We start from the raw sequence: 25,710 nt of genomic DNA, 5'->3' as shown, positions 1-25,710 counted from the left end.
GGGACATGGAGGAAGAAGGGGAACCCTGCACACAGGTGCCACGACACGAGGGATTTTAAGGCAGTATTTGAAGTTCTTCCTGGTGGCAGTGGATGCCACGTTTCTGCTTGACCAGCTTCTGGACAACTCGGAGAAGTGGGATAAACTGTCAAGGGCTTATTTGTTCACTTGAGTGGCCCCTCCTGATGTGCAAAGTTTTCATCTTTCTTGACTCCTCATATGTTTCTTGCCTTTTCTTCTGTCTCATGAAGGTGACGGTGCCAATGATGTTAGCATGATACAAGTGGCAGACATTGGGATAGGGGTCTCAGGTCAAGAAGGTATGCAGGTGAGTACACATTGGGCACCCAAGTGCCATGACCTTGACCTGCCCATCCAAGGGCAACCCTCTCCTTGGTAAAAAAAAATGTCTGTAGTAAATTAAGATTGCATGTGGTTAGTCAGAAGTAGAAAACAGGAAACTGATCCATTCATTCATTGGTGTTTCACTGGGCGACCATTATGGCATTGTTCTGGGTGCTTTCAGCTGTATGGTTCATTTGTTCAGTTTAAACAATTAAGCTTATCTAGATCATAAGAATTCCTTTTGGAGTCCTGCAATAACCATTGAAATTCTTCTAAAAAATTGACCTGAAAGAGTGATAGGAAGAAGGAGAGAGAGTTCTTCCATCCATTGGTTCACTCAGAAAATGCTTGCAGCAGTCAGGGATGGACCAGGCTGAAGCCAGGAGCCAGAAATTTTATCCAAGTCTCCCAGATGGGTGGTAGGAACCCAAGTACTTTGGCTATCATATCGATAAAAGATGAGGAATTCAAATACCTCTTTGCCTGACGCATTATATAAACTTGTGTGAAGTCATGACCATGGTACTACTTTTTTCTTTAAGATTTTTATTTATTTGAAAGTCAGAGTTAGATGGAAGCAAAAAGACAAGAGAGACATATCTTCCTGCTGCTGGTTCACTCCCCAAATGGCCACAAAAGCTGGAGCTGGACTGATCTGAAGCCAGGGACCAGAAGCTTCTTCCAAATGTCCCACATGGGTGCAAGGGCCCAAGCACTTGGACCATCCTCTGCTGCTTTCTCAGGTGCATTAACAGGGAGCTGGATCAGAAGATGAGCAGTTGGGACTCGAATCTGTGACCATATGGGATGCCAGCACTGCAGATGGTGGCTTTATCTGCTGTGCCACAGCTCTGCCCCACTAAAACTCTTCCTTGGGAAGTGAGTGTACATTGTAATGCACACGATGGTTCTTGTTAAGGTGGCTGCTTTCTAAGGAAAGGCCATTGGTTGAAATCACAAGGGTTGTAACCAATGAGAAGTCTTACTTCACGTGATCATATTAAAAAGCTAGGTAGTAATTCCAGGCAGTCTGTTCAGGCTCTGTATTCACGGGTTTTGCTCTTGTTTTGTGTGTGTTTTCTTTCTTTTCACCTGTGTGTTGGAGACTTGACTAATCTGAGAGCAGTGACCAGTGCTGCGTCTGTCCTAACGTGCCCAGTCGCTCAGGATGACATTCTGCTCCCGTTGCCTCTGCAGGCGGTGATGGCCAGTGACTTTGCTATTTCTCAGTTCAGACATCTCAGCAAGCTCCTTCTTGTCCATGGGCACTGGTGTTACACTCGACTTTCCAACATGATTCTCTATTTTTTCTACAAGAACGTGGTATGTAGAATACGTCCCCACCCCCTTCCCGCTTGCCATCCTGGTTGCATCAGTCATGAAGAGGAGGTGTCCTAAGCTAAGCTCACTTTGCTTATTGATGTATTGGCAGCAGCCAGGAGCAGACCTGTCTTACGAGAAGTAATCTGGAATATGCTACGTTTCAGCTGCTGACAGCAAATTGCTAGGGTTATCCATCTGCTGGCATTTTCTACTCCTTATGCATTTAAATTTAATTATATCCTGTCTGATTCAGTTAAAATCCAATTTTTGGCCTTCCATAAAAAGATTGTGACAGGCAGAATTATGAAATGTTTAATGCTGTCAGAGAGAATGAGATTAGCTTCCATTTTGCTGGAGTTACCAAGAAAATCTGCTGTCCCCAAAGCGATGTCCTTTGTGATATACTGAAGACCCAGCTACAGATGAGAACCTAATATCATGTCTTAGCTTGTAGCTGATTAGCACTCAAAAACGCAAGAGCTCTCTAGCCAACCTGTAAAATCTATTTGTGCTTGGTAGTTATTTGATGATAAAGGAATTTTATTTTGATTACATAATTCCTAAAAGGACAGAATTTTATTAGAAGTCCTAGCTTGTAATCTTCAGTTAAATTGCAGTGTCCTCTTTTATGAAATCATGTTGGCCTTCGATTGATTGACTTAAGTCTCTCCTAGGTGCAGTGATTATGTTAATAGGTTATGATTTTTTAAGCCACATTTATTCATAGTATTTAAAATCCATGTGTGGTGTTAGTACTAGCCTTAAGTTTATATCAGTTTATTGAAATGCCATCTTTCGGGGAAAAATAACCTAATTGGGCCATTTTAAGGAATCCCAAATGTGTCATTTGATGTTTTGTGTGTGGTCAGGAGGAACATTTTTTTCTCCCGACAGCACCATTAACCTTTCAGGAAACTGTCGGTACTTGACTCATTAGGATGATCACATATAGTCAAAGTTTAATAAAATTCAGATACTTTATGAAAATATTTGAAATATTTAGTCTCTGCCTTAGTGTGTGAACCTGGAGAAAGCTGTGGCTGATATGTTGGGGCTTGCTCAGTGGCTTTCAGAAAGAAACCTCCCAAATTTTCTTTTTTAAAAACATTTACATTTTTCTGCCTTCTCCCTTATTGTGATGCAAACCACTCCAGTATCGCTCCTTTTAGCCAGAAATTAAACCTGAGTGTTAACAAACACAAATATTAGGAAAAGATGCTACAGACTCTTGGATGAAACAGGAGGGCACATCACCAGGGCATCGGGACCCCATGGTCTTTGCTCTGAAATCCTTGGATGGCCTTTCATACTGAAATTCTCCAAACTCAGTTTCTACCTCTTACTTACTAGCCAAACAATGAATGTTTTATAAACTCAGGAGAAAGGGCCCAGGACTAGCAGTCATTAAAGTAGCTTATCTTTCTGGAGCCATGTACTTGGTGTTTGACTGCTTTTGAAGCACCAATGAAAAGCATAGGTTTGTCTCCCAGAATGGTGCTCCAAACTACATATATCCAAAATTGATGCATTTTCAAAAGGCATGCATAATGCATGTCCATGGGTACTACACTAGAAACTCCATTCTAAGGCTATGCCCTTTGTCCTGATATGTTCTAGAGTATCTGTAAAGCCAACAATAACATTTTTAAGACACTTTACATGTAGAGAGAACTTTCTTTTTTTAAGAGTATTTTTTTAAAGCACAGAGTTATGAGGGGTAGAAGGGAGACAGAGACATTGATTGACTGATTCAACACACTTGATCCACTGATCCACTTCTCAAATGGCTGCAATGGCTGCGGCTAGCCCAGGCTGAACCTAGGAGCCTGGAACTCCATCTGGATCTCCCATGGGAGTGCAGGGGTCAAGGACTTGAGCCGTATTCCACTGCTTTCCCAGGTGTGTCAGTAGGAAACTGGCTTAAAGGTAGAGCAACTTAGACTCAAACTGCATCCCATATGGGATGCCGGTGTTGCAGGTGGTGGCTTATAACCTGCTGCACCACAACACTGGACCTCCAACTTGATCTTGATCTTGTGCCCTGAGGTGATACAATTCTCATTTTACCAAGGAGTGTTTATTCAGAGAGGTTAGGAAAGTGACCTCAAGTCAATCAGTAGGAAATGTCCTCAGACCTTGAAACGGAGCCCCCTGAATCTATGTCCAGTGTCCTGTCTGGCTTGAGATCATGTAGTTTTTGCTTAGAGGGGACTTGGTTTGGCTGAAGCAAGAACTGGAGGAAACAGTGTAGGATGTATGTGCTTGGCCTCTAGGATGACCAGCTGTCTAGGTTTGCCTGGGTCTTAGCATGGGTCTTTGCCTGGGTCTTAGCATAGCAGTCATATAGCCTCAGACCCTGGCCAATCTGCTGGCAGAATCCCATTTCACTACCAAGAAGCAACTCTGAACCCAGAAAGCAAGAACATGGACATTTGGATGTACTGCCTCTTTTGCCAGGCACTGGGCTACATTCTCTTCACATGGAGCTAAAGTATCTTAGCTTGGACACAGGCTCTGCCACTTTTTAGCTGGGTCGCTTTGACCAAGTTCCTTGGCCTCCCTGTTGGCTTAGTGTCTTAGTCTGCCCTGGCTGCTGCAGCAGAGCATCATAGATGGTTGGTTGGCCTATGAACAATGGGAAGTTATCCTCACGATTCTGGAGGCTGGAAATCTGAGATCAAAGTGTCAGCGTAGTCAGGTTCTGGTGCAGGTCCTCTCCTGAGCTGCAGGCTTCTCACAGGATCTCATACAGTAGAAAGTGAGTGGAAGTCCTCTGGGTGCCTTTTTAAGAGCACTAATCCCATTCATGAGTGCTCTGCCACCCTGAACACATTGTCCCCTAAAGGTCTTACCTCCTGAGAACATCACATTGAGGGTTAGAATTTCAATATATGAGTTTTATGGAGGCATAAATATTGAGACCATTGCTATCAGTTTCGTCATCTGTGACATGGAAAGTCTTCCCAAATTGTTAAGAAGATTAAAGGAATGATTTGTAAAGCTCTTAGGACAATGCCAGCACCCATAGTAAGTGGGCTCTGAATATGGGTGCATGTATATATGTTAACTTAACAAAATATTTACCAAAAAAAGGTGCATGACATGCTGTGGCCTTCCATCGTGTATGTGACAAAGCTGAGTGGGTGAGATCACACACTTGGAAAGGTGGTGTAGAGAATGTGTGGTCATAGCACATGTTTCTAAGAGCCAAATGTACCTCTTTGTGTCCCTAGGCCTATGTGAACCTCCTTTTCTGGTACCAGTTCTTTTGTGGGTTTTCAGGAACATCCATGACTGACTATTGGGTTTTGATCTTCTTTAACCTCCTCTTCACATCTGCCCCGCCCGTCATTTATGGTATTTTGGAGAAAGATGTTTCTGCAGAGACCCTCATGCAGCTGCCTGAACTTTATCAGAGTGGTCAGAAGTCAGAGGTAGGTGCTAAAGCAAAAATGCTGACCCCCATACACATCCATGGACAAATCCAGGGCATGTTCCAATCAGCACAGCCTAAATATTGCACTACACACAGCACTGTTCAAAACTACTTGAAAGCTGGCGCCGTGGCTCAACAGGCTAATCCTCCGCCTTGCAGCGCCGGCACACTGGGTTCTAGTCCCGGTCGGGGTGCCGGATTCTGTCCCGGTTGCCCCCCTTCCAGGCCAGCTCTCTGCCATGGCCCGGGAGTGCAGTGGAGGATGGCCCAACTGCTTGGGCCCTGCACCCCATGGGAGACCAGGAGAAGCACCTGGCTCCTGCCTTCAGATCAGTGTGGTGCGCCGGCCACAGCGGCCATTGGAGGGTGAACCAACGGCAAAGGAAGACCTTTCTCTCTGTCTCTCTCTCTCACTGTCCACTCTGCCTGTCCAAAAAAAAAAAAAAAAAACCTACTTGAAATGTCTGGTTGTTTTAAAAGATTTCTGTACTCACGTGACCGATATTAAGTTACTTAGCTTATATAGATAAACCTAGGAAAAGCCTTAGATATTTATAAGTCCAGTGTTGGAGACCTTAAAACTACTGAAAGGTAGTATTTGTTAAACCCCACTGTGTCTTCTGTTGTGTTAACTGCAAAAAGTTCCTGTCTCACTTATCTTCATAAAAATACTTGGAAACAGAAACGATCCTTATTCCCATTATGAAATGAAGAATCTATATCTCAAAGGGGTGAGGTAATATTCCTAAAACTCTCACAGCTAAAAAATGGTCGAGTCAGGACTTGAAGCATTTCCATCTGGTTCCAAAGCCAAAGTTCAATTCTTGAGGTTCTAGCATCCTGCATAACAGGCATGATCTTACTGTCTGCCTCTCCTAAAACTGGTCCCCACTCCCACGTGGTCCATCTCTCAGGCCTATCCTTCTCCCTGCTCAGATCTCTTCCCCTCTTTCCAGTCTTCTGCCCACACTGTTCCTTGCATAGAAGATTGTAGTAGCCGATGAAGTGAGGCAAATGTCTCCAAATTCTTTTGTTTCTAATTTAGCTTTCACAAAATTCATAATAACCAATATTACTATAGTACTTATTAGCATTTGTGTAACACCTCCTATGTTCCAGGCACTGTTCTAAGTGCTTAGCATACTGCAATCTAATCCTCTGACTACCTCTGCAGGGTAGGTGCCGCCTTTATCTCTACTTGGTAAATGAGGAAATTCGGGCACAGACAGTGACCTTGAGTAACGTGCCTAGAACACAGAACAAATGAGTGCTGCAGTTGAACCTTGGTCCCCAAGCCTGTGCTGTTTCCCACTGTGATGTGCTGCAGAAGGAACTTGTAGGCTCTCTTTGGTCCTGGAGTTTCCTACCATCGTATTTACTGGCCAGAAATCCAAAGGCTTGTCCCAAGAATGTTGCAGGCTCATAGGGTCGGCGATGGACAGGGAGTCTTAGTCACCTGTAGGTGGACAAGTTGAGTAGGCTGCCTAGTCAGATTTTCTAGTGTTGAGACCTCTCCTAACCAAGGTTCTCTCAGCTGGAAGTGAGCTAAAAGCCAGCTCAAATGAGCTTACTAGGAACAAGAACTATATTAGCTCACAAAGCTGCAAAATCCAGGGGTAATGAAAACTTAACACTGTTATTCTTTAAGCCACCCTAAACCTTGTGGTTATGACTCATTGGGCTAGCTTGTCACATGATTTTCTTTGTGTTTACTGCCCTGGCAACAAAGATAATTTTCTTATTGTCCAGGCCTAGGATAGATATCACTCCTGAGGACAGGATTGAGAAGAAAATTTCTCTAGAGAAGTCTTGGGCAAGCAAAAACGAGACCTACCTTAAGAAATGTGTGTTCAGCTTCACTTGTTCCTCTAGAGACACTGATTCAGAACAGCACTTTTAGAAATAATCCTGTCTTTTGCAACAAAATGGATGCAACTGGAAACCATTATCCTTAATGAAATGAGCCAGCCCCAGAAAGACAGATATCATATGTTTTCCCTGATCCAAGGTAACTAATAGAGTACCTGAAATATAATGTATTGGAGTGAAGTAGACATTTTGAGATTCAAAAAGGAGAAAAACCCATGGGTTAAATTCTTGTTCTGTGGCTTCTGACCTTGATAAGTTGTTTAACTTGCTGGTGCTTCAGCCTCTTTATGAAAATGACATGGATTGGGGCCGGCGCCGTGGCTCAACAGGCTAATCCTCCGCCTTGCGGCGCCGGCACACCGGGTTCTAGTCCCGGTCGGGGCACCGATCCTGTCCCGGTTGCCCCTCTTCCAGGCCAGCTCTCTGCTGTGGCCAGGGAGTGCAGTGGAGGATGGCCCAAGTGTTTGGGCTCTGCACCCCATGGGCTCCTGCCATTGGAACAGCGTGGTGCGCCGGCCGCAGCGCGCCAACCGCGGCGGCCATTAGAGGGTGAACCAACGGCAAAGGAAGACCTTTCTCTCTGTCTCCCTCTCTCTCTCACTGTCCACTCTGCCTGTCAAAAATAAAAAAAAAAAAAAAGAAAATGACATGGATTGGGAAGCTCATATTTGTAAAGTTTCTTGTCATCTTAAACTCTAAGTTTTTTTTTTTATTTTACCCTCCAAAATTCACCAGAAATTTGGAAAAATCTAAAATTTTATGATATATATATATATATTTTTTTGCATTATCCTAACTTTATTCTGATTTGATCTTTCTGGAATAGAAAGAAATTTGGAAAAATCTAAAATTTTATAATATATTTATTTTATATTTCTTTGCATCAGCTTAACTTTATTCTGATTTGATCTTTCTGGAATGGAGAGTAATTTAGCATCATTTGGTTACTTGTAACAATCAACACCAGTAAGTCACTCATTCAGCTTTCAGGAAAGAAAACAATCCTTAAAGACATTTACTATCAGCTAACCCATTTATATTCAGAAACCACATGGTATTTTCTAAATGAATTTGTCTGATTTAAAAGTTCAAACCACGGTGCCAGGGTAAATGGTAGATATAATTGAAGGCCATCCATCACGCCAGGCCTAGTTGAATTCCAAGTCCATTGTGGAAAGTGGAGAGTGTAGATTGCAAGAAGGTTTCCAATCAAAAACTTTGTAGCTGTGTTTTAAGAACCTGTTTGTACAGACTGAATATTGTAATTGTGCCTTACCCTTGGGAGAGCTGGAATCATTGTTTCCTGTGTTTGACCTTATTATCAATCACTGGTACCCATTGTTCCATTCGCTAGCTGGTTTTATAAAGCATGCAGTAGCAGGCAGATCCCCAGCATGGAAGATCATTGATTTTATTGACTTCACCTTCCAGAATGTGCCCTCCCTTTGAATTTGGCTTCCACACAAATTACTTTCTGTTCTTGCGTCCTTCCCTGGCCTCGGTGTAATGAGATATGCCCTTCAGGAATTACAGACTCTCCTCTGATGGGACGAGTCTGGAAGGCTGCACTCAGAGGCTTTCCTTCCAAGAAGGAATCCCCTGTCACCTCTCTCTCTTCACCCACAATCTTGTTTTATGGCTTTGACTTCATGTGCAGACTTCGCTTTTCAGTTTCTAGTAGATCCTATGAGTTAATCCGTTCAACCTCTCACTGACCTTGGCCTTGACCAATCTCTTTTCTTCTGTAAGTACTCTCCCTCATGTGACGATAAGAAAATTGTACCTTTTATTAGTTTAATTTTTTTTTACACTACAGGAAAGGCAGGAAGAGTCAGAGTCAGAGAATCTTCCATTCACTGGCTTACTCCCCAAATGCCCAAAACATCCAGGGTGGGCCAGGCCAAAGCCGGAGTCTGGAACTCAATGTTGGTCTCTCACATGGGTGTTAGGGACCCAGGCACTTGAATCATCACCTGCTGCCTCCCAGGGTGTGCACTGACAGGACACTGGAATCAGAAACAGAGTCAGGCCTCAAACCAGCACATGAGACCACAGTACCAGATGCCCACCTTGAGAAATAACGCTTTTCACCTTTTCACGCTAGGTTTAGGAAACAACTTTATGAAGTTATATTTTGACTTAGACTCCAGTTGTTGTCTCTTGTCCAGTGGCTTTTTGGTTGCCACTTCCACCACTGGATGGTGCTTCTACTTAGATTTTGTGGACACTGGAATGAAGGGAGACAGGTAGAATCTATCCAATTCCAATGAGTAAATAGTAAAAGAAAATACAGGGAAAAGTAGACTGGAAACAGTGAATCTGCCTTGATTTTTTCAGGGGACCAAGAGACAAAAAGATAGATGTAAAAATTCCAGTGGGGCCGGTAAAAGCTGCCACCTGCAGTGCCAGCATCCCATCTGGGCTCCGGTTTGAGTCCCATCTGCTCCTCTTCTGATCCAGCACTCTGCTATGGCCTGGGAAGGCAGTGGAGGATGGCTCGGGTTCTTGGGCCCATGCACCTGCATTGGAGACCCATAAGAAGCTCCTGGCTTCAGATTGGCCCAGCTCCCGTTGTTGCGGCCATTTGAGGAGTGAACCAGTGTATGGAAGACCCCTCTGTCTGTCTGCCTTGGCCTCTCTGTGGCTCTGCCTTTCAAATAAATAAATCTTCAAAAGATTATGCTTGGGTTTTTTTTTTGTTTGTTTTTAAGAATAGAAGAATAGGCTGGCGCTGTAGCTCACTAGGCTAATCCTCCGCCTGCGGCGCCAGCACCCCGGGTTCTAGTCCCAGTTGGGATGCCGGTTCTGTCCCGGTTGCACCTCTTCCAGTCCAGCTCTCTGCTGTGGCCCAGGAAGGCAGTGGAGGATGGCCCAAGTGCTTGGGCCCTGCACCCGCGTGGGAGACCAGGAGAAGCACCTGGCTCCTGGCTTCAGATGGGTGCAGCGCGCCGGCTGTGGCGGCCATTTGGGGGGTGAACCAACAGAAGGAAGACCTTTCTCTCTGTCTCTCTCTCACTGTCTAACTCTGCCTGTCAAAAAAAATATAAAAGAGTAGAAGAATGTATATGGAGAATCTGTATATTTATAAAGCCCTGCTCTTTAGGAGACAGTAAGACATTTTCAAGGACATTTCAACCTCTGTTTGCATTTGGAAGAAAAGAAGACCAAGAAGAACATGTTAAGCAAAGACAAGACTAGCTCAGGGATATAATAAATGTGTTTCCACTTTTGTCCATGGCAGATCTCGCCTAACACGCTTTCCTCTGGGTCAAAATGCAGCTCTGAATCCTTCACACCCATCACCAGACAATCCGAGTTGGCTCCTAGTTGAAAATTCTTTTTCAAAAACTGAACTAGTTTCTGTACTTGCTCTTTCTTCCTGCTAGCTCTGGGTAGGAAGCAGTTTAGCACATCGAAAGTTATACAAGAATAGTTTATCAACCTGGTAAACATTTGCTGAGTACCTGCTATTGTGCCTAGCACTGTTTTAATCACTTGATAAGGGTCAAAGACCCAATCTATGAAGCATGCTTTCCACTGAAGTGACCCAAAAAATCTTTAAGTAAATAAATAAGGTTACTTGTGATGGTAATGAGAGACTTGGAAAGATAGCAGGGTTACAAATGACTAAGTAGGCACAATTTTAGATTGTTCTAGTGTTCGCTATGAAGATGTAATATTTGAGCCAGGATGTGGATTGCTAGAAACCAACAAGGAGGGAAGTCGCTGCAAAGAAATCCTGGAAGACAGAATAGCGTACGTGAGTCCCAAGGAAAGAATGTATTTGTCATGTTCAAGGCAAGAATAAAGCTCCCTGTTATGGGATCATTAATAAGTGACCCTGGAGACCTAGTTAGCAGGCAGACAGTGCAGGGCCTTGTAAGTCATAGGGAAAGACTTGAAGTTATGTTGGAAATGCAGTGGGAAGTCATTGAATGGAAGGAGTCAGTCTGATTAATCAGGAAGATGTCATGATCTGATTTGCACTTTTCCAAACCCATCTGGCTGGTATGGGAAGGTTGGATGGAGGGTAGAAGAAAGAAAGGGGGCAGCTGGATGATGAGCCAGTTATCCATAGAGCGTTGAAGCCTACTGGAATGAAGCAGAGACGTGGATGGATTTGGAGTACCTCCTGATAAATAGGAAATGAAAAGTTAATACAGCTAGCCCTATGTTAGGTGGATTTAAAATTCAACCTGAATTGAATGAGAGTTCCTGCAAGAATTTTTTTTTTTTTACCAGATTCACCTATGAGCTTATCTCATTCAACTACCCTCATTCTTTCACCATCACTGACAAATCATACTTTTTTTTATGAGTGAGATAATGAAGGAATCGAGTTTTCTCAGAGAACCAAAGTGCTTATTGGCTTGTGTTGTTCCTTGACTTGCTTTGACCCTTGTTACGTTAACCTTAGTCCCTCCCCAATATTTGTTTCATTCCAGGCATATTTACCCCTCACCTTCTGGATAACCTTGTTGGATGCCTTTTACCAAAGCCTGGTCTGCTTCTTTGTGCCTTATTTTGTGAGTCCTTGTTCACTTGTTATATTTGTTATTAATGAATCAATGATGCTTCTGTGTATTCTGCCACAAATATTATCTTAAAAGGATAGATTGCTCATATAATCAGGTTGATTATTAACTGACTAAAGTATAACACTTCTGAAAAATATGTTAGGCAATGGATTAAATTTGGAAAGTACCTAGTGCAGCCCTCTTAGGTCTCTGTACTACTTAAATATCTTTTGTCAATAACTTGAATAAAACTGAAATTCTGTATATATAATTAGATTACTCAAAATCAGAGAGGCAAAGTCAGAATATGAAAGCTCCTATTATGAGTGCTGTGCTGATTCTACCAGATGACATTCATAGTATTAAGTTCTATAAATAGTCTCTCCAGAACTAAGTTTGCTTCACAGGTAAATAATGGAGGAAATGTTGCTAAGCAAAGAATGCATAAAATTAAGTTTTAAAATGTAAACTGGCACTCAGCATGAAGCAGCATCGTGTAGCTGCCCATCCAATATAACTGCCCAGAAGAAAACACGAACTTAGTCATGGATGGTGTTAATAGAAGTTTAGTGTTAAGAATGAAAAATGAAAAACAATGAAAAATGTTTTCATTTTTTATTCAAATAAAATTATTTGAATTATCCTGCATAACGTAGTCTGGCTACACTGTACTCCAATAGAAACATAGACAAAGTGATCTAGAGTTTACTCAGAAAAGAATGCAGAGGATGGTGAAAGATCATAAAATGGTGCCTACTGGGAACGAGTTAAGAATGTGAAGACGTGTGCAGAAGAGGAGGGGATATTTACCTGGGAGAGGAATCGGCTTAGGGGAGCTACAATAGCTGCATTGAAGGCTTGCGGCTCTGTTGAGTAGAGAAATTTGAAATTTCTCTGTGCCTTCAAGGGCTGGAAGTGTGAGTGAAAGACTGCAGGAAGGTGAATTATGATTTGGAACAAGGGGAATTCTACCTGAAAAGTGCAAACTTAGCTGGCCCGTGTGGGGGAGAATCAGAATCTCTTCTCTGGAAATGTTCTTGTCTGTCCAAAATGGTGGTTCGATAGGAACATTGGAGGAAGGACCCTAGCCTCAGCAGGGCTGCTGATCAAATGGTGCTGCACTGCCCAGTGTGCGCAAGTCTCTAAAATCACTTACTCTTGTCTCTTTGTAGACCTACCAGGGCTCAGACATTGACATTTTCACATTTGGAAACCCCCTGAACACAGCTGCTCTGCTCATCATACTTCTCCACCTGGTCATTGAAAGCAAGAGTTTGGTGAGTGCTTTTCCTGCCTCGGCAGTAGCCTGAAGCTCTTTATGCTCCAGGACACGCTGTCTGTGAGCAGTGTCCTTGCTAAACCCTTCATGCCTGGAAGATAGGAGATAATGACTCCATGGAGAAGAGTGGTCACAGCCGCTGTGGGTGGCCATGGAGTACCATTGTGCTGAGGTCGATGTGTGGCTAGGGAAGTGGAAAGCACCTCCCTGGTCCCCTTGGTGCTATCAGGGGTGGATGGGTCATGGAAGCGGGAGTCAGAGTGGAGAAATCGTTGTGCTTCGATGGCCAGCCATCTTCGACACTAAGCTGATACCTTTCAACTAAAGTGAAAAAAAAGTGCCACAATCCTGGCATACTGAATTTGTTAAGTGATAATTTTATGCTTTTATCATAGTAACAAAGAAAAATATTTTCCTTTATTTAGGCAAACCCTTCAGTGATTTCCCATTGTATTTAGAATGAAATCTGAAAGCCCTAAGCCCATAAGGTCTCATTTTAATACCATTACTTCTGTCTCCAGCCTCATTTCCACTTACCCAGGGGCTGGAATCATGTTTGTTTGTTTTTTTAGATCTTTATTTATTTGAGAGGTAGAGTTAGACAGAGACAGAGACAGAGACAGAGACAGAAAGGTCTTTATCAGCTGGTTCACTCCTCAAATAGCTGCAGCTGTTAGATCTGGGCCAATCTGAAGCCAGGAGCTACCTCTGGATCTCCCACATGGATGCAGGGGCCCTAGCGCTTGGGCCATCTTCCACTGCTTTCCCAGACCATAGCAGAGAACTGGATTGGAAGAGGAACAGCTGGGATTAGAACCAGAGCACATATGGGATGCTGGTGCTGCAGGCAGAGGATTCATCTACTGCCCCACAGTGATGGCCCCCTCTGTTTACTTTTTTTTAAAAAGATTTATTTATTTATTTGAAAGGCAGATTTACAGAGAGACAGAGGCAGAGAGAGAGAAAGGGGTCCTTCGTCTGCTGATCCACTCCCTAATTGGCCACAATGGCTAGAGCTGTGCTGATTGAAGCCAAGAGCCAGGAGCCTCCTGCAGTCTCCCACGCGGGTGCAGGGGCCCAAGGACTTGGGCCATCTTCTACTGCTTCCCAAGGCCATAGCAGAGAGCTGGACTGGAGGTGGAGCAGCCAGGACATGAACCGGTGACCATATGGGATGCTGGCACTGCAGGTGGCAGCTTTACCCGTTATGCCACAGCACTGGCCCCCTAACTCTATGTTAAATAGTTTAACTAATAGTATAAAGGAAAACAAACAAACAAACAAAAAAAACCCTCTCCTTTGACAGTTAAGAGAAGCTTAAGACTTCCCTTCTCGAAGTGTCAAGTTCACTTTTGTATTAGATGCTCTATTAGTTCTCACAGGGAGAATATATGGTATTTGTCACTTTGGGACTGGCTTATTTCCCTAAGTATGATGTTTTCCAAATTCATCCATTTTGTTGGAAATGACCAGGTTTCTCTTTTGATGACATTGATTCTTCCAGTACATGAACATGGAAGATTTTTCTTTTTTTTTTTTTTTGTATCTTCTTCTATTTCTTTAATGTTTTATAATTCTCATCGTAGAGATATTTAATGTCTTTGGTTAAATTTATTGCAAAGTATTTAATTTTTTTCACAGCTATTGTTAATGGGATTGATCTTAGAACCTCAATCTCAGCCTTGGCATTATCTGTGTATACAAAGGCTGTAGATTTTTATGTATTGACTTGATATCCTACTACTTTACCAAGCTCTTCTGTGAGTTCCAACAGTCTCTTGGTGGAGTCTTTTGGATCCCCTATTTATAGAATCATGTCATCTGCAAATAGGGATAGTTTGACTTCCTACTTCCCAATTTGTATCACTTAAATTTATTTTTCTTGCCCAATGGCTCTGGCTAAAACTTTCAGGATTATGTTGAATAGCAATGGTAAGAGTGAGCATCCTTGTCCAGTGCCAGATCTCAGTGGGAATGCTTCCAACTTTTCCCCATTTAATAGGACGCTGTCCATGGGTTTGTCATAAATTGCCTTGATTGTGTTGAGGAATGTTCTTTCTATACCCAATTTGCTCAGTTTTCATCATGAAAGGGTGTTGTATTTTTTTGAATGGTTTCTCTGCATCTATGAGATAAGGGATAATCATATGGTTTTTTTTTTCCTGCAGTTTGTTAATGTGGTATATCACATTGATTGATTTGTGAATGTTGAACCATGGCTGCATACCAGGGATAAATCCCACTTGGTCTGGGTGGATGATCTTTCTGATGTGTTGTTGGATTCAACTGGCCAGAATCTTGTTGAGGATTTTTGTGTCTATGTTCATCAGGGAAATTGGTCTGTAATTCTCTTTCTCTGTTGCATCTTTTTTGGGTTTAGGAATTAAGGTGATGCTGGCTTCATAGAAAGAATTTGGGAGGATTCCCTCTTTTTCGATTGTTCTGAATAGTTTGAGAAGAATTGGAGTTAGTTCTTCTTTAAATGTCTGGTAGAAACCAGCAATGAAGCCATCTGGTCCTGGGCTTTTCTCTTTTGGGAGAGTCTACATTACTCATTCAGTTTCCATTTTGGTTATGGGTCTGTACAGGTTTTCTGTGTCTTCATGCTCTATTTAGGTAGGTTGTATGTGTCCAGGAACCTATCCATTTCTTCTAGGTTTCCCAGTTTGTTGGCATACAGCTCTTTTAGTAATTTCTATTCTTTTTATTTCTGTGGTGTCTGTTGTTACTTTTTCTTTTTCATCTCTAATTTTATTGATTTGGGTCTTCTCTCTCTCTCTCTCTCTCTCTCTCTCTCTCATTAATTGGGCCAGTGATATGTCAATTTTATTTAATTTTTCAAAAAACTAGCTCTTTGTTTTGCTGATCTTTTTTATTTTTTATTTAATTTTTTTCTTTACTTTTAATTATTTCTTTTCTCCCACTAGTTTTAGGATTGATTTTCTGTTGTTTTTCTAGAACCTTGAGATGCATTTATAGCTCATTTATTAGGTGCCTTTCTAATTTCTTGATGTAGGCACCTATTTTTGTAAACTTTCCTCTTAACACTGCTTTTGCTGTATCCCATAAAATTTCTTTTTAAATTTTGACAGGCAAAGTTAGAGAGAGAGAGACAGAGAGAAAGGTCTTCCTTCTGTTGGTTCACCCCCCAAATGGCCGCTACAGCCGGCGCGCTGCGCCGATCCAAAGCCAGGAGCCAGGTGCTTCCTCCTGGTAGCCCATGCGGGTGCAGAAGCCCAAGCACTTGGGCCATCCTCCACTGCCTTCCCGAGAGAGCTGGACTGGAAGAGGAGCAACCAGGACTAGAACCCGGTGCCCGTATGGGATGCCGGTGCCGCAGGTGGAGGATTAACCAAGTGAGCCACAGCTCTGGCCCCATAAGTTTTGATATATTGTATTATCATCTTCATTTGTTTCCAGAAAATTTTTTTGGTTTCTCTTTTGATTTCTTCTGAGACCCACTGTTCATTCACAAGCATGTTGTTCAGTCTCCATGTGTTTGCGTATGATCTAAGGATTCCTGAGTTACTGATTTCCAGCTTCATTCCATTGTGATCCAAAAAGATGCATGGTATGATTTCTATTTTTTTGAATTTGCTGAGACTTGCTTTATGGCCTAGCATGTGGTCAATCCAAGAGAAAGTTCCATGCACCAGTGAGAAGAATGTGTATTCTGCAACTATAGAACGAAAAGCTCTGTAGATACCTGTTACATCCATTTAGTCTATAGTGTTGATTAACTCTTCTGATTCCTTGCTGTGCTGATTTTCTGTATGGTTGATCTGTCCATTGCTGAAAATAGGGTATTGAAGTCCCCCATTACTACTATTGTATTGGAGTCGATGTCTCCCTTTAGCTCTATTAACATTTCTTTTAAATAACCAAGTGCTCTGTAATTAGGTGCATATACATTTATAATAGTTCCATCTTCCTGTTGAATTGATCCCTTAGTCATTACATAGTGTCCTTTTTTGTCTCTTAACAGTTTTTGTGTTAAAGTCTATTTTGTTGTCAGGATGGCTACACCAGCTCTTTATTGGTTTCTCTTGGCATGGAATATCTTTTTCCATCCCTTCACTTTCAGTCCGCATGCATAATTGTTGGTGAGATGCGTTTCTTGTAGACAGCTAATAGATGGGTTTTGTTTTTTAATCCACTCAGCCAGTCTGTGTCTTTTAACTGGAGAGTTGAGGCCATTTACTATTGATAAGAATTGACTTTGCCCTGCCATTTTTCCATAAATGTTCCTATTTTTACTTTGAATTTCTTTTGAACTTCTTCTGGGAGATTTTCTTTCTTTACCTTCATTTGTAGTGATGACCATGTTTCTGTGTTTCTTTGTGTAGCACATCCTTAGCATCTTTTGTAGGGCTGGATGGGTAGTGACAAATTCTTTCAATTTTTGTTTGTTATGGAAGGTTTCTGATTTTAACTTTCTTTTTTCAAAATTTTATTTAAGGTACACAAATTTCATGTATTTCATGTGTACAGATTTAGGTACATAGTGATACTTCCCACCCTAGCCTTCCTCCTGCCCATACTTCCACCCTTTCCTTCCTTTCCTATTCCCTCTTAATTTTTACAGTGATTTACTTCCAGTTTATGCTTATAAGATTAACCCTACACTCAGTAAAGAGTTCAACAAATAGTAAGAAGAAAAATACACTGTTTTCAACAGAACTAACAAGGGCTGTAAAGAATCATCGAAGATCAATATGTCAACTTCACTCCTATACATAACATTTTTGATACTCTATTAGTTCCACAGGTCAGGAAAAACATATTTGTCTTTTTGGGACTGACTCATTTCACTAAGTATAATGGTTTTCCATTGTATCCACTTTGTTGCAAAAGACAGGATTTCAGTTTTTTATGGCTGAGTAGTATGTATCAATTTATGTAAACAAGTGAACTCTCTAGAATCATTATCTAATTTTCCAAAAGCACTTCTTCAGAGAAAAAAGTCAGGGCAGTAGGGCTCAAATAGATGGAAGAACATTTAAGAAAAGAAATCAGCTTTAGAGGCATGATGATCTTAAGGATTTAGCCAACATTTTCTCAGCAGTTTTTACATTTTACAAAAAATAAGCACTCTTTGTGACTTGTGATGATACTTGACATGGGGAAGTACTTTGCAAGATTAGGAAGGAAAAGAAGAAAATTAGATCTTGCTAGAAAATTAAAGCACTGTCTCTTCCCCTCTCTTTGTCTCTCCTTTCTCTATAACTCTTCCTTTCAAATGAAACAAAAATTTTTAAAAGAAAATTATAGCTCTAGAAAATAAAGAAGAGTAACAAAAGTAGTTTTGCCTGAAAAGCACGACATATCCCACCAATATATATAGTCTTTGATCTTTAAAGTGATACTATACGCTGAATTAAATAACACTAAATACTACATAAGTCTTTTCATACTTCTGATAATGTAAAAGAGGAAGCAATTATATTTTATCATAATAACTGGAAAATTTCACCTTATAACAAAGCAGATCAAATCCCAGACTTAGGACCATTATAGCATAATGCTAATATTACATTTCAAGTGGTGAGCTACTCTTCTTTTGAAAGGAAGTTACTTAAGTAAAGAGCCAATTTAAAGAAAAATGTTAAGAGATAAGTATTGGAACAGGATCTAAAGGTGGCTGGGTTATGACATAACACAGCAAGAGTTGTATATTGCTCACCCACAGTTAGCTGATGTTCCAAACAGCATCTCCAGAAGCAATTGTCCTCTGAAGGGTGGCTCAGTGACCCAGGCTGCATCTTTTAGCTTTACTGTCTGGAATTATCCCCAAAAAAGGAACATTATGGTCCTCACAGAAGGAAAGGAAATAGCATGGAAAATTGCACACCAATTCTTACATCTTCTAATTGAAAATTTTGCATCTCTCTTATGCACATTTCATTGACCAAAATAGGGCACATGGCCAACATTAATTTCAAAGAATAGTGAAGTACAATCCATCCAAACGCTCACTTGGGGAAAAGAATGAGAATATTGGTGAGCAGCCATGCTGTTTATCACATAGGTGAATGGCTAAAAATTCAAGATCATCGGATTAAGGTACTATCTTAATGAAGAAACAGCGTATTACATGACTATATAAAAATAGGGAGAATACCCAGATATCTCCTGGTACACAGACAGTATGGAACTAGTCAACACGATGACCTTTCTGTATTTGACTTCGTTTTACAATATTCGAGCAGTGATGTAAGCCTCTTGTGAAAGATGCTCTTCTCACCTCTTCAGTATGCTGTGTTTTGTGTGCTAGAATTTGTTACCATTCACCCAGGGCTGAGATGTATTCTCTCTTTAGTGGAGCAGATTTTGCCGGGCTGCCATGCCTTATGAGTGAGAGGATGTTCACCGCCCTCTTCTTCTTGTGTTTCAGACCTGGATCCACCTGCTGGTCATTGTTGGTAGCATCCTGTCTTATTTTTTCTTCACCTTGGCTTTTGGAGCCATGTGTGTAACCTGCAACCCCCCCTCCAACCCTTACTGGATTATGCAGAAGCACATGCTGGACCCAGTGTTTTACTTGGTTTGTGTCCTCACAACCTGCATTGCTCTTCTGCCCAGGTATGTTTTATCATCAGTGGAATCCTAGGCTTAGAATCCTTCAAGCAACTACTAAGAATGGATGGCAGACTCTACTGTTTTGGGTGGGCAAGTCAGTCTGGGTACCAATTAAAATACTGGTCTTAACTGGTTGACTAAAGAACAGAGGTGGCTTAAGCAGATGGAGAGGTTTAATTTTATCTCTTGAAAAGTCTAATCTGGTTGTCATTTCACAGGGTTAGGTCAGTTTTGCTTCATGACCTCATCCAAGGACCTAAATGCCTTCCTCTATGATTTCACTCTGCCTTCTCCCAAGGGATGCTTCTCTTGTCTTGGTTCATTTTATGCTGCCACAGTTGAACACCACAGACTGAATCATTTATAGCATACATTTATTGGCTCATAGTTCTGGAAGCTGTGAACTTCAATAACTTAAAAATTAAGGCTTCAGCAAGTTTGGTGCCTCTGATTCCAAGACAGGGCCTGAAATGTTGATCCCCATATGGTTGAAGGTGGAAGGGCAAAGAGGCAAAAGGAGCTGAACTTGCCCTTGTATAAGGACATTAACCCAACTCATGAGGGCAGAGCCCCCAACCTAATCATACCCTAGAGATCCCATCTCTATACTTTACAGTAGCAGTTATAACTTGCAACCTGGGTTTTGGAAGATGAAATTCCAACCACACCTGAACATCCCTCTTCTTAATGAGTGAAGATGGCTCAGCATCAGCAGACCAACATCCCTGCCATCCCCTGCCCAGAGAAAGGGGAAAGAGAGGAAGTGGGAGGCGAGACCTATTATTTTTGCTTTTTGTAATGGCACGAGCCAGAAGTTGAACACATCCTTGCTCATATCCTACTTACCAGAGCCTAGCTATGCAGACTTTGAGTGGCTTAAATTTGGTCACAAAAGAAAGATGGAGAGGAGTAGTGAGGGACAGCCCACAGTTTCTATACATTCTGTAAAATTGGAGCCTTTTCCATAGCTTGCCCCCTTATCTCACCTCTGTTATCCTTCCATTTTATTTTAACCTGACTTCTAATATTGTGTAAGATAGACATGGCTACGAAGAATGCCAGAGATTGTAGTCAAAGGTTTTTTTTACATTCTATAAGAATTCTTTATAGTTATAGAAAATCGATTTAGTTTAAAGCACTATAGCTAGTAATCGTATTATTTTCACCATGATATGAGAGTCAGATGGTTCATCATTATTCTCTAACAGGGTTGAAAAACTGTGGTTAACAGCTCAAATCTAGCTGCCTGTTTTTCTTCTTAGAGTTTAATTGGAACATAGCCAGGCTCATATATTTGTGTATCATTGGAGCTGCTTTTGCACTGTAACAGCAGAGTTGAGTACTTAAAACAGAGCTGAAAATATTGCTCCTTGGTCCTTTAGAGAAAAAGTTTGCCAGCCCTGATCCATAACACTATGGGGCAGAACAGACACAAACCTTTTATCCGTGCTGGACGTCTTTTCTAGAAAGGTGTAGAGAACCCAGCTTAGTCACTCTATGGTGGTTATAGGTGTATAGTTAGCAATACCACTGATAAACCCAGATGTGGTTCTCCCTGCCATTAGCAGCTTTCAGATTTCAAAATGAACTTGCAGAATTTTTGATGAAACAAAATTATAATAGCTTTGAAAAATTCTGAACATTAACCATATAATTCTGTTGCTATAGTAGATTAACAAAATGATTCCCTAAAATATCCCCACAGCCTAATCCTTTGAAGCTATGTGACTTTATGCGGCTAAATAGGACTTTGTGTTTATGGGTCTTGAGATGGGGAGGTCATCTTGGATTGTCCTGGTGCTTTCTAAAATGCAGCCATGCGTATTCTTATAAGAAAGAGGCAGAGGGACAGAAGGGAGAAGGTGCAGTGACCAGGGAGGCAGCTTCACCAGCCACAGCCAAGGAACACCAGCATGCCAGGAAGCTGGAAGAAGCAGGGAGTGGACTCTCCCCTAGAGCCTCCAGAAGGCGCATGGCACTTTAACATCTCGCCTTTGGTACAGGTCAACTGATTTCCAGATTCTTGACTTCCAGAACTGTGGAAGAATAAATCTGTGTTGTTCTAGTACCAGGGGTTAGGGAGCCTTTTTCTTGCCAAGGGTCATTTGAATGTTTATAACCTCATTTGCGGGCCATACAAAGGATCAACTTAAAAATTAGCTTGCTGTAGATTTATTGAATTTAGAGTTCCACCTAAAGTTGCCTTGGCAGGGCCAGACCCGGTGATTTTGTGGGCCTAATGTGGCCCACAGACCTGCTGTCTACCGCTATACGCCATTTAGTTGATGATAACTTGTTACAGCTCCCACAGAAATCTCATGCAGTTTTGATACCTGGAAGATGGATGCTGTTGTAACCAGTGCCTACACACACATAAGTGGTTTTGGAACTGGATGATGATGGACTAGAGGCTGTCAGAATTTTGAGGCACATAATAGGAAAATCCTAGACTTCCTCAGACAACTGGGAGAAATAGACATTAAAGTTGCTGCTAGGGAAGCACCAGGAAAAAAAAAAAGGAGAACATGGCAAACACAGGCTAGATCATCTTGGAGAATACATCCATCACCATAAACAGGATATTGCTGGAAGTGCGGTGTCAAAGGCACTGCTCATGAGGATATAGCAGAAAATGAGGAACATGCATTGGAGGATACGAAGAAAGGGGATCTTTGCATTGTAGTGGCAGAACTGTGTTCTTCAGTACTATGGAAGGCAGAATTTATAAGCAATGAATTTGGGCATTTGAGAGGGTTTCTAAGAAAAGTGCTGAAGCTGTGGCCTGGTTTGTTCTCATTGCTTATGATAGGATATGTGATAGGCTAGGGATGAATTGAGAAAAGAGCTGTTAAGCCAAAATGGACTAGATTTAGGAAATTCTACCACTATCTACATTTCAAAAGTTGCTAAAATTAGTATATTGACTGTTGGGAGAATGCTCTGGAAAGAAGGTCAAGAGTAAATGAGCAGCTTCTTTGGTAGAGCTGAAGAGAGTAGGGGTGACCATGGATGCCCTCAGCCATCTCAGCTGCATTAAGGAAGATAGATGAGAGTATGCAGGAAATACCTGTGGAGGGCTTTCTTGTCCAGTGGCATAAATGACACACATGACAGCCTGGCTTGGAAGGGACAAGTCTGTGGAAATTTGTTACAGCAGCTGTATAACACTAATAAAAGTAGCATCTTAACAACAGTGTTAACATTCTGCCTGTGAGGTAGCAACTATTGATATATCTACTTTTACAGACTTTATTTTTTAATTTAGCAATCACTAATGATGGAACCTCTTTATTTTCTAATATTTTATAAATATTGTTTTTTCCCATTACCTTCACTTAGTTTTCTCCTTCACCTAGAAGCAAGGTGGTCACCAGCCCCTTTCTTTTTTCTAATTGGTTAGTATAGTCTTGGTATGTTCCATAACGCATTGGAAGTGAGTGTAATTCTGTGACGCTCCTGGTAACCTAGGTTTGCATACCGAGTTCTTCAAGGATCCCTGTTTCCATCTCCAATTCTGAGGGCTAAGCACTTGGACAAACTGACTCCAGAGGAGAGGACCAAAGCTCTCAAAGAGTGGAGAGGGGCTAGACGAATGGACCAAGGGACACCTGGGAGTGCTGACCAATCAGCTGGCAAGTCAGCAAGAACACCCACTTCTACCCCTTGCACTATATTGACATTGAAGACAGCAGCTTCTAGCACTGTGGAGCAAGGAAGCTTACCTGTATGTGAAACAGCAGTCGATGTAGGCTGCTCAGGACCTAAGCCCTCAGAGACGGACCAAACCTCAAGATGTTGAGAAAGCAGGATACCTTCCCTGGAGTTACAAGTTTTCTTTCAAGTTTTGGAAGTCTGAAGAAACCCCTCCACCAAATAGGAATGACTTGTGTTTTTGTAAAGGACGTGAGCATCTTATGGGGCTTGGAAAATTTAATGTGTAAAAGGGGGATGGGCGTTTCACCTGGACAGAGTTTCGGGAAGTAAAGTATGTAATTCAGAATCAAATGCTTTTATGGAACTTTTTGGATTTTGTAAAAGCATTTTAACTGTCTTAGACATGAGAACATTTTCAAAGGGATCCATTTGAGATGTATTTATTTTACTGAGTGCACTCATATTCTTGGGAAAGGCATTAAATGAACTCAATGAATTTTCTTAAAAGTCACTTTTAGATTGGTTAGGACACAGAGGAGATGTGCATGTGGAGCAAGGTAAAGTGGTGAATTTACTGATAAGTTCACAAGAACCTTTACGGCATTTCTAAAGTAGGGTAATAATTGCACTGATTAAAATAGCAATTAGTAATAGCTTTTAACTTCCTACGGGAAGATGCCGCTGTCTTTCACTGAATGACAGGCCTGCTTCTCTGCTTGTTTCTGTGTCTTCCTGACTGGTGGAGCCTTCCCTGGAAAGGGCAGGAGAGATGTGAGGGTTCCATCTGGTACAAGGAGCGTGTTCTCTGAGCTTCCAGATGAGAGAAAACCTAAGAGGTCTGCCTCTGCAGATGCCATCAGCTGAACCTAGAGTTCACTTGGCAATTTTCTGTATTCTAAAATGGACAGTCTGATCAACTGAGACCACGGATTTCAGAATACTCTTCCTGAGCGCTCAGCATCTTCAGAACCAGAAAAATGGCCGGTGTTAGTGTCTCCAAATCCTGAGAGAAGAATTGAGACTGATACAGGTTGGTCTCAGGTTTCGGTAAGGTTATTAGACAACTTTGTTTCTAAGACATTGGAGGACAGGAATATCTACAGGTTTGCCGCTGTTGCAAATCATTTATGCTGGCTTTTAGCTGGGGGACAGAGAAACTGGTCTGTACCAAGTAAGAAGGCTATGTGCTATTACAGAATTTTGTAATTTTGTTAAAGTTCTGTCTCTATTCATTGGAAGTGTGTCAGTCACCCATCTCCCAAGGTGCCTCCATAAATTTCCATGTGGATGTCGTTTGTCTACATCAAGGTCTTGTTCATGACTATATTCTCAGGGCGTAATCTTCTGCTTGCTGTCTACTCTCCTGGTAATCCTGGTAAGATGTTTTTAATAGCCTTCTGATACTGCAAACAATCTATATAGTCATTTCTACAGCTTTCAAAATCCCACATGACTGAGGGAAGTTGCTTTCTGCTTCCTTATGATTTTTTTAAAATAAACTGTTTATTAAATATGTATTGAAAAACTGTCATCATTCCTGTAAACACTGAATCCAACTGTAATTTGCACCAGAACTTAAAAGTCCCATGGCATATCTTTTATCAAAATATTGTATTGGGAAATTTATTGATGTTATGTCATATCTCCCTCAAAGCAGCTGGCATTTATCCCAAGATCATCATCTGGTAAGTAGAGAGAAAGATTCATCTGTTAATAAAAATGGCTACCATCTAAGGAGTTAAAAAGGCTAAGCAGAAAAATCAGTTGTTTAAGCAATATAGTCTGCATAAAAGAGAAATTTCCTAAGGTGTACTAGAACATGGAAGGTGATTTTTTTTTAAAAAGCTTTACTTAAAAGGCAAAGCCACACAGAGTTGGGGAGAGGACTCTTCTGTCTGCTGGTTCACTCCCCAAATGGCCAAAACAGCCAGATCAAAGTCAAGAGTTTCATTCTGATCTCCCACATAGGTGTCAGGGACCCCAGGAAGCTGATGTATAAGCAGAGTAGCCGGGACTTGAATCAACCCTCCGAAATGGATGCCAGCATTGCAAGCACCGGTCCAAAAAAAGGTCAGTTTCTGAGATGTGAACCATTTATACATATGAATAGAGGAAAATATTGAGTGTTCATGTTATGGGGCTACACTCTCATATCTACAATTCCAAAATCCCCATAGCTCTAAGAACTGAATAATCTATCATACATTAGACACAAACTGAATGTCCTGAAAAAACTGGCTATTAATGTACTTAATGCAGTTATACATTAATATTTTTGCAGCAAAATATAATACTACTGGATCCTAACCTTTTTAAATTTTTTTAAAAGAATTTTCCAAAGATTTATTTATTTGAAAGAGTTACACAGAGGGGAGAGAGAGAGGTTTTTCACTTCCCAATTGGCCGCACCAGCTGGGGTTGTGCCGATCCAGTCAGGAGCTTCCTCTGGGTCTCCCATGTGAATGCAGGGGCCCAAGGACTATGGGCCATCTTCTACTGCTTTCCCAGGCTATAACATCGGGATCAGAAGTGGAGCAGCCGGGTCTCGAACCAGCGCCCATATAGGATGCCAGTGCTAAAGGTCTGGGCGTTAACCCGCTTTGCCACAGCGCCAACCCCAAATTTTGGAAAATTCTATTGTGAACCATCTCTGACCCCCTTAGGTAGAGATTTGGGATCTGTATGAAGCCTTTTAATGGTTGACATTT

At 41.6% G+C, this 25,710-nt stretch overlaps 1 protein-coding gene across 1 annotated transcript in view; it reads left to right on the top strand.

Moving 5' to 3' along the window:
- ATP10D (ATPase phospholipid transporting 10D (putative)) overlaps positions 1–25,710 on the top strand; it is a 137,188-nt gene that overhangs the window by 94,424 nt on the left and 17,054 nt on the right. The window contains exons 17-23 of the mRNA XM_062213540.1: positions 252–328; positions 1,543–1,668; positions 4,902–5,102; positions 11,419–11,499; positions 12,663–12,767; positions 19,164–19,351; positions 22,817–25,072. Of these exons, the coding sequence (XP_062069524.1) occupies positions 252–328; positions 1,543–1,668; positions 4,902–5,102; positions 11,419–11,499; positions 12,663–12,767; positions 19,164–19,351; positions 22,817–23,147 (1,109 nt within the window). The 3' untranslated portion in view covers positions 23,148–25,072. The remainder of the gene's footprint in view (positions 1–251; positions 329–1,542; positions 1,669–4,901; positions 5,103–11,418; positions 11,500–12,662; positions 12,768–19,163; positions 19,352–22,816; positions 25,073–25,710) is intronic.

This window comes from Lepus europaeus, chromosome 16 (genome assembly GCF_033115175.1).
Source record: "Lepus europaeus isolate LE1 chromosome 16, mLepTim1.pri, whole genome shotgun sequence".
Lineage (NCBI taxonomy): Eukaryota > Metazoa > Chordata > Mammalia > Lagomorpha > Leporidae > Lepus > Lepus europaeus.
The sequence above is the reverse complement of the archived record's forward strand: the minus strand, read 5'-3'. Positions and strand labels throughout refer to the sequence as shown.